We start from the raw sequence: 15,093 nt of genomic DNA on the forward strand, positions 1-15,093 counted from the left end.
AGTACACAAAAGACATACACATGAGGCCGTATTCAAAGACAGTTTGGTCATATATATAGGATTTATTTACACTTTCTATTTACACATTTTTGTTTCAAAATCTTCTCTGTACACATTTTAAATTCAAGAACCACTACTCCTGTCGCCCACAACACTCTAGCATTATTAGATTTTTTCTTTTTCTGAGTACTCATGAGGCAAAAATAAACAAACTCAACCCCCCCAAAAAAGGGGCGGATCTTGTTTTTGTTGTTTGGTTTTCATGATTCTATTTGTGCGTCGGGAGAAGTAGAGCGATAGAGAAAAAAACCAACTCTAAAAGAAATGAAAGCAGACGAAAAATGATACTCCTCCTGAAGATGCTCAAAAAGAGTGTTTGAAGTTTGTGTGTGTGTGTGTGTGGCACTAATATAGGGCTCCAGCCAGACAGAACATCGTTTATGTCCGAAAGGCGGCTAATTCTTCATAAAGGGGAATTTGCTGCTCATGACATTACACCAACAATTGAAAAAAATTCTCCTTACACACACACACACACACACACTCAGAGCGACTTACTGTAAACCTCCGACAGGAGTTGTTTTCCTGGGCATCTCTGGCATCCCCCCCAGTGTTCAGTATTAATGTGTGCAATAAGGCAACCAAAAAAAATAGGAACTTTGGATAATGAACTGGACAATAATTGACTGTTCTCCAATTTCTCCCTTAGTTACTGTTGCTATGCCCGTCAGGCTATCCACTCACTCTGCACGCTCAGTTTAAAACTCCCCGACTTGTCTGCGGAGATGGACGACACGTCTCCCACTTCCCCCTTGTTCAAAAAGTGACGCCAAAATATTCCCTCCAGCATTTTGCCCGGGGCTGCGATCTTTATGACCACCGCCTCAGCACGTGCAGAAATCTAAAGCCTGACGGGTCGAACGTGTTCTAGTTTACAGTTGCCAAGCTGTAATTGAACGCTTGCTGCCGGCGGCAGCAGTTTAGCAAAACAGTCAGTTGCCGAGTTTGGACGATGAATATGGTGTAAATGGCCAGAGTAAAATCAAACAGTTTACATTGGTGGCTGACAAACCCTACGCCCAGAAAACTACATGTGCACAAAAAAAGGAAGCCTTGTCACTGCAAGTTCAAAATGTCTTTCTATTGCTGGCAGAAATCTAAAACCAAGTTTCCGAGTTCATTTAAATTCATATCTAGGACGTCGTCTCGTGTCTCCAGAGTCAGGCACAATTTAACAGACGTGTCATGTAAACAGCATAAAAAAAAAATGTTTAAACCAAAAAAAACAGAAAAGAAAATCTTTAAAGAAATGCTGATTGAAAGAATATATCTCTTACAAAGAGAGAGAGAGAGAGAGAGAGGGGGAAGACAAGGCTACAGACTTTTTAAATCAAGTATAGTTTCTTTTTTTCTTGTCAGAGAGCATGGCTTGTGAAACTTGTGCAGACTGTGTGAGAGACACTGACAGCTCTCCGTCCATCTCCCCTCCACACACCGTCTTCGGGGGGCTCGAGTGACGACGATGGATCTCGGCGAAGTCGCGACATGTATAGCTTTGTGTTTAATGTCACGACTGTCTGATTCCGCCCACGTTCATCGTCTCCTCCCAACATCACACCAATGTGGTGCGACTGACTTTGGTTGAGACACGAACGGGGACAATGCAGCAAAGACGGTGACAAAAGGGCAAATGAATGACGAAGTACAATGATCAGTGTTTAGAATCATAAGGCCGTATTTATCTGCACCTGCTGCTTTCGTCCGTTCGATTATTAAGCCCACCACGTTTCTGTCACATCTGATGTGGGTTCAGACCAGCTTCTCCAAGTCTGGGGAAATAAATTCAGAAAGAGTAGAACCAAAGGGGTTTAAAGATAATTCCGATACGAACCTGCTGTACGGCATCGCGTTTTAATTTACAGCCGAGGACAAACATGGAAAGCGGCTTCGACGACCGTCCTGAATCTGAGCGACGGGGGCGACTTTGACTTATCACAGCGTCCACTACTGTTTGTAGGCCTTATGGGTGACATCTTATTAAGAATGAACCCTAACTGAAACTGAACTCGCATCAAAGCTTTATCTTTTAGGTGCAACTAGGTTTCAGAGAATGTATAAAGAAATGTCTCTTTATTTGAAGTTGTTTTGTGAACGGTTGCACTTTTACTGTACACACATTTCGTCTGAGCGCTCGCTGTTGGTATCATATCAAACAATCGAACAAAAAGTGTCCTCTCTCTTCGAAATGTCAAAGACGATTTGCACTGACACCGAACCAACAAATTGGAACGTCGCATGGTGCATTTTCTTTTTAAGCCCTTGAGGGGAAAAAAGGGTCCATAAGACGGGGGATGGGGAACAGGTGAGAGGGAAACTATTTACCTTATTTAAGCCAAAATTGTTAATTTTGATCTTCACAGTCTCACGAATTGAGTTTCCACGAGGACATTTCACTTTCTGCATATTGTTTACTTTGACACCGAACTGATGTTTGCGTCTGTGTGTGTCTTAATGAGTGGATCTCCACTCGTGTGTTGACTTTTGTTCTGAGGTAGTCGTAGCTTCAGAGAGAAGGATGAGTAACAGGTAAGACGTGGCCCTTCGTATACAGGCAGGTCCGAGGGAAACCTAATGAGTGGGAATAAGTCGTCTTCTTACTGCTGATGGCTTATTACCGTCTTGGATAATGGGGTGTGTGTGTGTGCGTGTGTGAGTGACTCTCCTGACCTGCAGCCTCTTACCGCCGTTGGTCTAAAACTCTGTTCTGTCGGTGTGCGGGTGGGAGGACGGGACGAAGGCGGGATTGAGCTGGTGTGCGCGGTTTGTGGGAGGAGGGAGGCATTATGCTTCCATGCCTAGACCGATGATATCTCTCTCTCTCTCTCTCTCTGTAAAACCCCGGTGTGTTCATGAAGGAGAACGATCTGCGTGTCCCCTGGTGTGGAGAGAGAGAAAAAAGAAAAAAACAGAAGAGGTCCCGTTCCTACGGGGTCTGTAGTGACCAGGAGCGGGGCTCAGATATGTAAACCATGTAGCACAGTGTCCTTTTGCCATCTTTCTTTGTCTTGGCAGGCTTAAAGAAGAAAAGAAAAGAAAAAGGTCACATTTTTGCCTCAGGGAACAAAGAACAATGTATTGCCATGGTACTGGAAACAACAGTAAGCAGGTTGTGTGCCGAGGTGTCAGTCCGAACCCCCGACAGTGAGTCACGGTCTTCAGATGACGTCGAGCTCTGCGGGAGTGCACATTTCAGAGCTGATCCGAGAAAAATAAAAAATACAAATAATAATAATAATAAAAAAGGCTCCACATGATCGTGTTAGAATGCTACACCTCACGTGCCTCCTAGTCATTGGTTGATTTGAATCTCTTAGTTGCTGCAAGGGCCCATTGGGCAATTTCGGGAAAGGGTGGGGTTAAGAGAAAGGGGGGGAAATCATTCCGTGTAGGAATCGAGGCCTTTTAAGTTCAGTAGACGACAGAGGGGAAGAGGAGGAGGAGGAGGGAAGCAGCTGCGCGGGGCCACGCCTATCATCTCTTGTAGTGGTTGGGCGCGTCGGCAAAGGCAAACTTCAACCTGTAGGCTTCGGCCAGCAGCACGCTCACTTCCTCGTTGCCCCAGTGCATTGTGGGAAGGTTCTGCAGGAGGATCATTAGTCCCTGTTGGATTAAGAAGAAAAGAAGAAAAATTAGAGGCCGAGACTGAGAATTAGAAACTGCAAGCGAAAGAGGACACCGGGAAATACAGTTTTCTGAGATAAGAAAGAACTGAAAATATTGTAACAGAAGGGGGGAGGGGGATTGATGCGAGAAGACAATAAAGGCAAAGATAAATCTGCAGCTGTTCCACAGAGAAGAGGGCTGAGAAGGTGATAGGGAAAGAGAGAGGGAATAAAACTATATGCTAAAGGCAGTAGATTATGCCTTTTATTACACCATAAAGATTGATATATATGCAGAACCCAGCAAGCTCATTTTCAAACTGGGTAATTAAAATTCCTCTGTACCTGACCAAACAAAATACCCAGAATGTGGACTTCAACAAATGCATATTGACAACATTTAATCTCTGACTTGATATCTTAACTGGATGGATAAAATAAAATAAATAAAGAAGTATTTACACGTAGAATGTCATGAAATCTGCTGTTGGTAAAAAAAAAAGGTGCTAAAAACAGCACAAAATATGATTTCAGGCTGTAGCTTGGTGTGTGATCCAACAAAGTGCATCCTCAGGGGTCTGTCTGGTACGTACGAGTGTAACGTTAGTGCAGCAGACAGGCACAGTTACACTAGCTTTTTTGCCTCCGCCCGTGTGACAGAGATGTTATTAACTCAGTCAAAGTGGTTTAATAACAGCTGTGAGACAGATAGAGGGGGGAGGAGAGGTGGGTGGAGGGATATGGAGGGGAAGAAGAGTAAAGAAAGGATGAAGTGTCAAGTACAATTCAGCGCGGCTCACTCCTTCTCCCCAGATTGCTGTTCTGTACATTACTGCAAGTACGAAGGTAGACAAGACACACACACACACACACACACACACACACACACACAAGTTCAATCTCGCCGACTAATGCCTCTCTCTCAAAGGGGAATGAGACTGGTTAGCAGTGAGACAAACTGATTCTCTCTTTCTGTGTGTGTGTGTGTGCCAACGGTTCAGCATCTCTGGAGGTTTTCATCATCAAGGCTGAAATCATTGCCGTGACAACGGGGTTTACAACCAATCACGACGTTGATAAGCACATCGAAGGGACGAATCACGTCGGCTCCTCTGGCGTCTGCTCTCGTCGGGAGTCCTGAGCAAATTTGCTGGCCGTCTGAAAGGGTGCCACCCCCCGTAACCAAAAAAGTACAGTAACACTGGTCGAGGTCTGTGTCGTGAATGTGTCATAAGCCCTCCGTTCTATCAGCGCGTCGTTGTGCTTCTACATTTTATGCACAATCCTTTGTTTTGTTTTTCTACTACTGCAGAGAATGTCAAACTACACAAAACTTTAAGTGGATATATTTACTGCAGCGAGCCACTTTGTATTATTTTTTCCCTCCTACAAATTAAATCGAAGGTGTTTGGGTCCATTCATTTATTTTATTTTTTTCACCCCTTCCTGGCTCGGTTTTAATGAGCCGGCGAGACGACCCCGATGACTTTTCGACAAAAAAAGCATTTGTATTCCGAGTGGGGGAGGGGGAAAAAAGCAAGATTTCTTCGACTAATGAAGCTCAGAGCCGCTCTCCTGGCCAGATTATACAGATTAGGCGTGCGGGTGTGTCCCACCTCTGTTTCCTCTGATATTCAGCCGGGTCCGCCTGTTATAACTAGCAGACGGACCCGGCTGAATGTCATTCTTTCCACAAACAGTAAATTTAAGATTTCTGAGCTTAACAAAGAGAGCAGCTGGTGATTACTGCAGCGGTTGTTATAAGCCTGATAAGCTCTTGACATGTGTTAAAAAACCCTGTTCGCAAACTGCGAGAGAGAGAGCGTTGCTAAAAATGCTAACAAACTTGGCCCCCGGTGTCGACCGACATGAAACAGCACGGTCAGTTCCTGGTCAGATTCTCTAAAAAATACTGCTCCACACGACGAGCACCAACATGCAACCACTTGTTAATTCTACATTTTTTTAAAAACCCACAGCACAACAAAATAACAGATTCTCATTTGAGGGGAAGAAACGTTGACATGACGACTTTTCCGCTCGGTTCAGAAAGATACACTTCTCTGAAGTGTGTCCACTCTGAGGGAGGGAGAGAGGGAGAGAGAGCAGAAGAAAGAGAGGAAAAAGCAGCCTGATCAGAATTCAGCTTGCCTTCCTCTCATCTGTATTCAACAGAGCATCACTATCGGCTCGCTCTCTCCTTTCATCACCTACCCTCTCTCGCCCACTCGCACATGCGCACATTTGAAATCCACCCGTTTCGCTCCCAGATACTGCACTGCAGGGCGTCGTCTTGTGTTTATGCCATGTCTGCTCCCGTGGAAACAATCAGATACTTGAGAAAGAAAAAGATATTCAAAACAATGTTTAAACAGCAAAATTGTGTATCTGAGAAGAGCGTTCGGCCGAATACAAGACACCAATAACTAACAGGTCATTGGAATAAAGGCAAACCAATCATGGTTCAATAAAACTAAGTGATGTGTGGTGGTGGTGGGAAAAAAAGTTTAAAGCCCCGATGCACATACCCTCGGAGACACTTTGCGTTTCGCTCAAACATTTTGAAAAAAAAGAGATTACATTGTTTTTCAAAAAAGTCCAAAGTATGTTGGAAATTCATGGAGTATGAGAGTCCTCTCTGTGGCCTGTTTTGGCCTCCGCAGGAGAGCAGTGGGAGGGAAATATTTAACACCATACCTTTATAAAATCAACAATTGGCACTGATTGCTATGCTACAGGAGAAGAGCCAACCACTGTCTAATCGTGTGCTGCTTCCGATGTCACAGACTTCAGGCAACACACCCAAAAGAAACACGCACGCACGCACGGCATACACACAAGCACACCGGTGCATGCTCCGCCACACACAAGTGCACACACGTGCACACACACACACACACACACACACACACACACACACACACACACACACACACACGTAGTGACTGAGGAGGTTCATTAAGAGCATATTTCTGCTTGGTAACCATCTGCTGGCCATCACTTCTGTTGAGCTAATGACTTTAATATGGTTTAATTGCATACATTTCTCTGTCAGGGGGGTAAACCTGCACCCACTCCACTCCACACAGGTGGTGACACTCCACGCTGAGAGCCCATGAGTGTCTGTGTGAATGAGAGTGCGCATTTGCATGACAGGAAGGGGAAGGGAAAAAAAAAGGAGGGGGGGGGGGGTTATCAGTGCAGTCCATGAAACTCAATGTATGTTTTGGGGCAGTGAAGGACTGTGTATGGTATTAGACACAAGAGATGTAACGAAGGAGAGTGTGAGGATGTGTGCGTGTTTGCTACAGTGCTGTGCATGTGGGTGCTTGTGGTTATTCATGCATGAATATCCATTTATCCCACAACACTAACAAACACATTGATCCACCATTACTGTATACAGTACGCTATAAAAAATAAAAGAAGGAAAGGAAGAAAAAAAGAATGCAATTAGCTCCCCATCTCCATCGCTTGACAAGGCTTAAAGTGGTTAATGGCTATTGATACTGAGGGGAAAGCAGATTGTCAATAGAGTCAGTGCTAAGGCTCTTTTGTTCAAGAAGAGAATGGAGTAATGTATTGGATACGCAGAGAGCCAAGGCCACTGCCGAGTCAAATGTGTTCTGTCTGCAGTTATTGTTTTGACCTGGATCTGACCAGGCTTAGCTGATTTAACACAGTTCCTCCCCATCTCCACTTATTAAAAAAAAAAAAAGATCAAATGTCTTTGGAAAGGGCCAACTTAACATCTCCAATGCACCTCGGCATCTACAAGTCTCTACTGTAGGGATGAACAAAGTTCTACCAAAAGACTTAAATAGACTATAAAGCAGGGTACACATTGGGGAGTGGATACCGTATGATCGACAGCTAGTATCGTCAATCAGACCCACCCCCTGCTCCTCCAAATATGGCTGCCACTCTGTGTGAACAAAAGGACACTACAGACAAAGATAAAGCACACAAGTGAAGCCCACTGTGCATGTGAGCCGCACAGTCCATTTGCTGGCAGAATGAGATGGCGCTAAGTGAAGTGAATACATTCAGTGGCCACAAAGTCGCGCAAGCTGCCTTGCCCCCGTCTTTCCCGCGGCGTCAACTACAGCTCCCCGCTAAAGCCCTGGAGAAATTACTGGGGGAGAGATGACAGGTAGCACCCACAGACACACACATAGTTTGTTGTGTTTGTTTGACATGAATCACTGCATCTCCCCACCTCCCTCAAACAACACATATACATGAGAACAAACACGCGCACACACACACACACACACAGAGACTGTCACCTGCGAGCACAAGCACTCCAGGTCGCTGGTGGTGGTAATGGTGTTTTGCAGCACCCTGAGGTGAAATGGGCCCAGGCACTGCTCTGTCGGGGCCATTAGCTTGCTGTAGTTCGTATAATTACACAAAATGGGCACTCTGGCAAACAGTGGGTGCTAATGTAGGAGTGGGACACTGTAGCATGTGGAGGTAAGAGCTGACATGGGATGGCACCGCCAAGTTGGACGGTAAAAAAAAGCCTGGCGGATTAATAGCGACTGGTTTCCTTGTTGTTTCTGTGGATAACGTGGGATTTTTGTTGCCAAATACACACGTTTAGCATCTTATCAGTTGTTTTTCTTTCCAACGACCACTCAACATGCGGATGCAACTGGCTTACATTCGGTTTAGGCAAGCGCTCCTATTGACTGTAGAATAATATAACTTTTTCAGTTCAATGAAATAAGCTTATACACCTTGTCGCTGATAACTAGTGGAGAAGATTGATACAACTCAGTTATGTACTTGAAAACTGCAGGAGGAGGAAAAAAAATAATAATAGAAGTGTAAATAAATCTGAACAATTTCTAACATGCTTATTGTGCACACGGGGCAATATTGGCCCAAGGTAGTGGGAAGTAAACTAATTCATAAAATCCCTCTATGTTCTTCACAAAAAGGAAAAAAATAATAGGGCGACATGTGGGATGTGGGTAGAACCTTTGCTAATTTAAATACTGTGGGAGTGCGAATAAGATTAAAGCGTGAGAGAATGCATGATAGATTGCCTGAAAGCTTTCGGAACACATGAAACCACCAGCGTGGGCGTGTGTGTTGAGGTTATGATTTGGATACCGCAACCTCTGCTGTTACCTCGTAGAAAGATTTGTTTTAATGTTTTTTGGGTTTTGTTTTTTTTTAAACTAAAACATAAAAAGAGTAAATGGAAATGAGAAAAACAACGTGGAATCTCTTTTGCTTTTTCCACACTTCACGCTCACTTCAGCGGGCTGTAGCCCTGCGCCCATTCTGTACCAGTCAATGCCAGCGCAATGACAAGTTCATAACCTCCGGAAGAAGAAAAAAAATTTAGCCAGAAGGAATACGAGCACTAAAACAGTCGTCCGTGCTTGTTCTGTGTATTGGAGCATTTACAGTGATATTTCACTCAGCTTGACTAGTTTCACTTTTCAGTACTTACAACTCCAAAGTTCAACACTGGTCAATATTTAACCGTTTGCCCCCCTCAGCATCAAGCATTACCACCCAGTCTGGCAAACGTGCCTCAGAAATATATGATCCAATCCGCTTATTTATGTTGTAGAGTCCGAAAAAACTGGTAATACGAACAGTCCACTGGGAACTTCACCATGCAGACGCCCTGCGAATGCCAACACTCTAAATTCAGTTTAACTCCGGGCTTCACCCGCTGCCAAGTTCTGAAAGGTTAATGCCCCCCCTATCAAAAGTTCACGATCCCTGAAAAAACCCAAGAGTGGAAGAGCCTCAGCTCTCAGTTTTGACTCTATATAAGAGCATTTATATTTAAAATTCAATATGTATGGCTCAGTTTGTGACCCAGCCCGTTCATAAAATCTCCTTTCTTCTCCCTTTCTTTAAAAAACAGATTGTCCCCTCCCGCTGCTGCTGCATTCTGTTTATTCCTCATGAGTGGGTTGATATTACTGTTTATCTTAACGGAGCGAGCAGGGGGGGCATGCCGTTGGCTTATGGGCTGACTGAGCGACTGCTGTTTTTCTGTTATCTTAGGGCAAAAAAGCCATAAAACTGTGACTCTTCCTATCTTTATCCCCCTCTCTCTCTTGGATAAACCTCAGCCAGCGATAATGTCGGTAATGACACTCACATGGCAAGCTAATCACCTCGCACGCGCGATTGTTTTGAGCTGATAAATGCTTTTGCGGAGACTCCTGGCAAAGGCAAACCTTTGCTTGCATGCATTGATCAACAGAGCAACAAACCAATTGCACATATTTTAGCACCCACCCACCCACGCACGCACGCACTTACTTACTTACTTATTGTCTACACACACACACACACACACACACACACACACACACACACACACACACACACACACACACACACACACACACACACACACACACACACACACACACACACACACACACACACACACACACACACACACACACACACACACACACACACACACACACTTACTTACGTACTTACTTACTTACTTACTTATTGTCTACACATGCCACACCATGACTAATCACTACCGACTTCCCAAGCAGCTTCGGTCATCAAAAGCGCACAGCACAATTATTCAGCGTACGAGCCCACGCACGTTAGCCTTACAGCGAACTTCCCGCTGTCAGTGATGGAGAGCATGTAGGAGGAACGGGAGCAATGAAAGAAGGATGTCACAGGATAAAAGACAGGATGGGTGGAGAGCCACATAATTACTTCTACCATATTAAGTCCTCTATTTTCCTCTAACTTCCCCCCCCCCATCTTCTCCTCTTGTTTTGGCACAAATAGATTCCTATGCCACGTCAGACGCAGCACTCAATCAACGGGGTGATTATTAAAAGTTGTTTACCGGGGGTGGCCTTGTCTCACTTTCAGCCCTATTGACTACAGCGCCATCCATCAGAGAAGCAGCAGACCCCCTAAGAGGGTCTTGCTCAATACGAGCCAAGTTTCGGAACAAAGTTCTGGGGGGAGAAGATGAGGAGGTCTTGTAATGATAAATGGGTGAAAAGTATCAAATTAATCAGAGGAAGAACCCAGCCCTTTATTGGAAATTGTGGTGGTGGTGGATCTTTGTGGGCACTTTGCTGTTGCTCACGCACACACACTGTTAATAGGCTGAAATAACAAACACAAAACAAAAGATGCACATATGCGCATTGAAAGAGGTTATATTCGTACATTCAGACCATAGACTGTGAATTGAGGTGGATGACATATCTTCACTTCCTCCCAATGTACAAAAAAAAATAAAGCCTAAATGTCTGATACGGGCGCTGCCATCTTGTACTTTTGAGATTATTTGGAGTCAAAAGTGATCAGTCTCAGTGTCGAGGTCGTGCTCAACCAATCGCGAGTCAGTCTCAGCTGTCAATCATTACATTTCACCCTGTTTTTATAGCATCATGTCATCCATCTTTACATACAATCAATGATGCAGGTGCAATACATGAATAAAGATAAGCAAAAATTTAACAAAGAATTTTTTCACTCTAAAGAAATGACGTCTTTTCAATAGTTGCCGTTTTTTTAAGAACAGCTCTGCAGGCATTTTTGTGTGGGGCTTTGTGTGATGCTTTTTATGTGTGGCATCCGCGGCTCAATTCTACAGAATTGTAAATATCTTATTTAATGTATCAAAAAAAGGGATTGTGCGTATGAACGGCATGGAAGTAAATACAGGCGGAAAAAGGAGCTTTTTTTTCCAGGAGAGGGCCCCATGGACTGCAATGTTTGCAATACTCTCCAGCATTTGTGTTGGCAGAGTGAAACATCTAGAGTGACCAGATGTCCCGATTAAACAGTGAGAGTTCCAATTTGTCCTGGCGCCCTGACAGGGACACACTTTGTTCTGATAATGGATCGGAGTTTTAGTTTTTTCCCAAAAAAATAAAACTTTTGAAAAGAGGTGAAATGTGTCATTATGAAGCTAAATGGGGTAAATCAACACAACTATCAGGATATGTCAAACACACAACTGGTTATAAATTTTAGAAATAGAAAAACAATTCTTCAAGGGCGCCGTGGAAAATCCTGGCAGTGAACTACAGCTAAGGCCTTTCAAAGAATAGAAACACATCCACGAGCAAAGTGGAGCTGAAAGCCTCTCTATCCAGAATCAGAGGTTTCTCTCTTCTCCACAATGTAAACTTAATCCGAAAAGTTGTGTTCTTAGGGGCGGTGATTGAAATAGTGCTGACATTTCCAGAACGCTCTGGTTCCTCTGGAGAGGTTCCTCGTTTCCTTTATTGCCAAGGCGGCTGAACCCAAGGCGCTCTGCACGAGCAACTGATCTGAGGACCGATGCTGACATTTGCAAAGGTCCACAGTTTTGCACACACCATTAATTAAGGTGAAAACAAATCTTAGTCTCCCCCTTTCGCAGCTCTTCTGCACATCTTTGGGGAGGAAGAAAAAAAATACCTAGTGACAGTGAGATTCCATTTACACAGAACTAATAGCTTTGCATTCACACAACACTCAGTCTCACATTAATGATCACAATGGGGGATCCTCACGGCGGAAGGCTATTCAGCAACGCTCACTAATGAAATCTCAAGCAAACAGTATTAAATGGTCATAATCAAGAGGTTTCACTGGCGACCGTGTAATGCATGCTGACAAATAATGCTCTTGGATTTGTTGTGGATGGACACAAATGGGAGAATCTCCTCGCGAGTAGGATTCCCAAATGTGTTGCCCGGCCTTCGACAAAGCAAAGGTAAATCACAGACAATAAATGGCCTAAATAATAATGAATAGTCTTTTAAAAAAAGTCTAATATCCCAGTCAAGCTAGAAAAAAAAAAATGTAACATATTAAACTAGTTAGTACTAATTAATACTTATAGTGTAGATGACTGATCAGCAGAGAAGATAGAGCAGTAAACACAGTAGGTACAATGTATAAATGAAAAGGTACAAAACCTACAGATAACAGTAGTCGGGTGGATTTCACAATTAACTGAACATTAAGCTGTTTCTTCACGAAGTTCAAGGATTGATCGGTTTCTCACAGTATGTGTTTTCATGACTGTTAAGGTGCAAGAGTTGGCATACTTCAAGTACGGTATATGATTGTGAAATATTGTGCTCGTGCTAAATGGTTGGCTGTGGAAAGTAAAGAGGATGTCATGTTCCAATGCGTAAAAATGTCAAGACTAGATCTAGCTACTGAAAGTCAAGAGCAAAGAAAGACAAACTTCAAAGCATAGACAGTGTGCAGGCAATTGTATCTTTAAAAGCTTGTGCACCACCTGGGCTATTTATGAGACTTTAATCTCCAGAGACAAATTGTTAAATGGCTGAATTACAAAAGCCGTTATACCTTGAGTCTTAAAGGAATCCATTACAAGTTGACATTTGTGCCCCCCCCCAAAAAAGAGCTCTCGTCTCCTTAAATTTCTGGCTGCTGGGCTGTGGTTATTGCTTGGTTTCAAATAGTCACTGAAAAGCATTGGTCATGTGCTATACAGCCAAAATCTGACAGCTTGTTCAGAATTTTCCTGGCCCGGCCACGGGGTCACAATCACGCAGCTCCACATATGTGGACTCAAAAAGTGCAAAGGCATGTCATTTATAGAGTCAGTTCTGTGGTAGTTCTCTTGGTGTCTGCAGGTAGTAAAGACTAATGGAAGTGGTGCTGATTGTGCTGGCATTCCCTAAAAAACAGCAGTGCAAACACGTACCTGCATAATATCGCTCGCAGATTAGGGTGTGTGTGCGTGTATTTGTGTTTGAAAGTGAATGTGTGCCAGGTGATGCATATATGTGTGAATAAAACCTTACAGTGTGAGAGAGAATTGTTTTTGTGCATGTTTATGTTGTCGTGCCAGGCTTTGAGTGACAGGAAGTGCGTGAAAGTGTGTGAGTGTGTGTGTGTGTGTGTGTGTGTGTGTGTGTGTGTGTGTGTGTGTGTGTGTGTGTGTGTGTGTGTGTGTGTGTGTGTGTGTGTGTGTGTGTGTGTGTGTGTGTGTGTGTGTGTGTGTGTGTGTGTGTGTGTGTGTGTGTGTGTGTGTGTTTGTGTGAGTGCTAACTTATCCTTGCAGTCCAGGCTAGCAGTTAGCAGTAGTGTGCCAGTTGAAGTGGAACGGTGGAAGGCAGATTGCTTGGGGAGTGCCATACACCTCCTGCTTTTTCATTTAGCAGCTTAACCAATCCAATCCCACGACCAGGGGAGGAGATTGCGGTTACTCTCTCCTAACTATGTTTGATATCAATGCATGAATTATCCTTTTTTAAATTACATTCCGCATGCACTTTTTAATTAACTATTAAAGGGGAAACAATCATTTGAGTAACCTCTCAAGACCCCAAGCATGTAACTCGCCAGCAGTTTGTCATACGCCGCTGCTCCTCACATTCTACATTTGAGAGCGAAGGAAATTACTTCCCACTTTTTTTAACAGTGGATGGTTACACTGCGTTGACTGAGTAGATCTGGAGGGGTTGTGGGGATTAATTTGACCTCGAAAGGAAAGCCTTATTTTCAAACTCTTGTTTGCATTTGTGAGTTTAACCTGTAACTTTTCAGTCTAGTGTCTCAATGAGTTTAAGACGTAATGAAATGTACTGTATGACAAAATATGTTTAAAGTGATTATTTAAATTATAAACACAAGGGTTAAACAAGTTCCAAACTGAATGGAAAGGAAAAGAAAAATCAATCAAAGCAATGATTTAGCAATGAAGCAAAACAACAAGCTATTATTGTTAAACTAGGCTAACTAGCTGTTATTACAAGGCTTGTTGGCCTCCAGGCCTGAAGAAATTGGAGTCGTAATTGCGTTTAATAATGACTGGATTGATGAGAATAGGCTTGGAACCTTTATCACAATGGTAGGAGCATGTGTTGTTTGTGTGTCTGTTGTTTGTCTACAAAATATCACAAGATAGTGAAAGAGGCCTTTTATTATATAACTATATTTCAGTCCAGCGCATTTGTGAAGCTTTATCTTTAAAACGTATTTCTGATTAAATTGTTAGAATTATCAAAAATTGTTGCCAATAAATGTTCTAACGGATGAATTAATTATTTGTTGCAACTTTACTTTTGTGACCGGAATATAATATGCTCCCTTTATATTACACACACAAATTGTGGTGCTACAAGAAAAAGAGTCCAATGGGGTTAGACCATGAATATTTGTAAAAAAAAAAAAAATTGGACAAGAGCAATCCAACTGTTGACATAAAAAATGAAATAAATGAGAAATAAAAAAATGTGGCAAAAAACAAAAGCGGCTGGGAATTAGCAACATGAAACGGAGCGACAGAGCCACAGAGAGAGACAGAGAGAGAAAGAAAGAAAGGCGGACATGAGAGGAGAGCGATGCCACAAGGGTTGCTGGGTAAGCGTGTGGAGATAAGAGCTGTTCAACGAGCCCTTAAGAACCTGGCAGGCCCACGTTTGAACTTCGAGGC

General features: G+C 43.3%; 1 protein-coding gene across 5 annotated transcripts in view; it reads right to left on the reverse strand.

Moving 5' to 3' along the window:
• Positions 1–42: 42 nt before the first annotated feature.
• Positions 43–15,093, reverse strand: part of tbc1d22a (TBC1 domain family, member 22a) — a 95,155-nt gene continuing 80,104 nt past the window's right edge. For all 5 annotated transcript variants that reach the window (XM_035646976.2, XM_035647003.2, XM_035646986.2 and 2 more), the window contains one exon: positions 43–3,660. In XM_035646976.2, the coding sequence (XP_035502869.1) occupies positions 3,532–3,660 (129 nt within the window). In that variant the 3' untranslated portion in view covers positions 43–3,531. The remainder of the gene's footprint in view (positions 3,661–15,093) is intronic.

The sequence above is a fragment of the Scophthalmus maximus genome, chromosome 12 (assembly GCF_022379125.1).
Source record: "Scophthalmus maximus strain ysfricsl-2021 chromosome 12, ASM2237912v1, whole genome shotgun sequence".
Taxonomy (NCBI): domain Eukaryota; kingdom Metazoa; phylum Chordata; class Actinopteri; order Pleuronectiformes; family Scophthalmidae; genus Scophthalmus; species Scophthalmus maximus.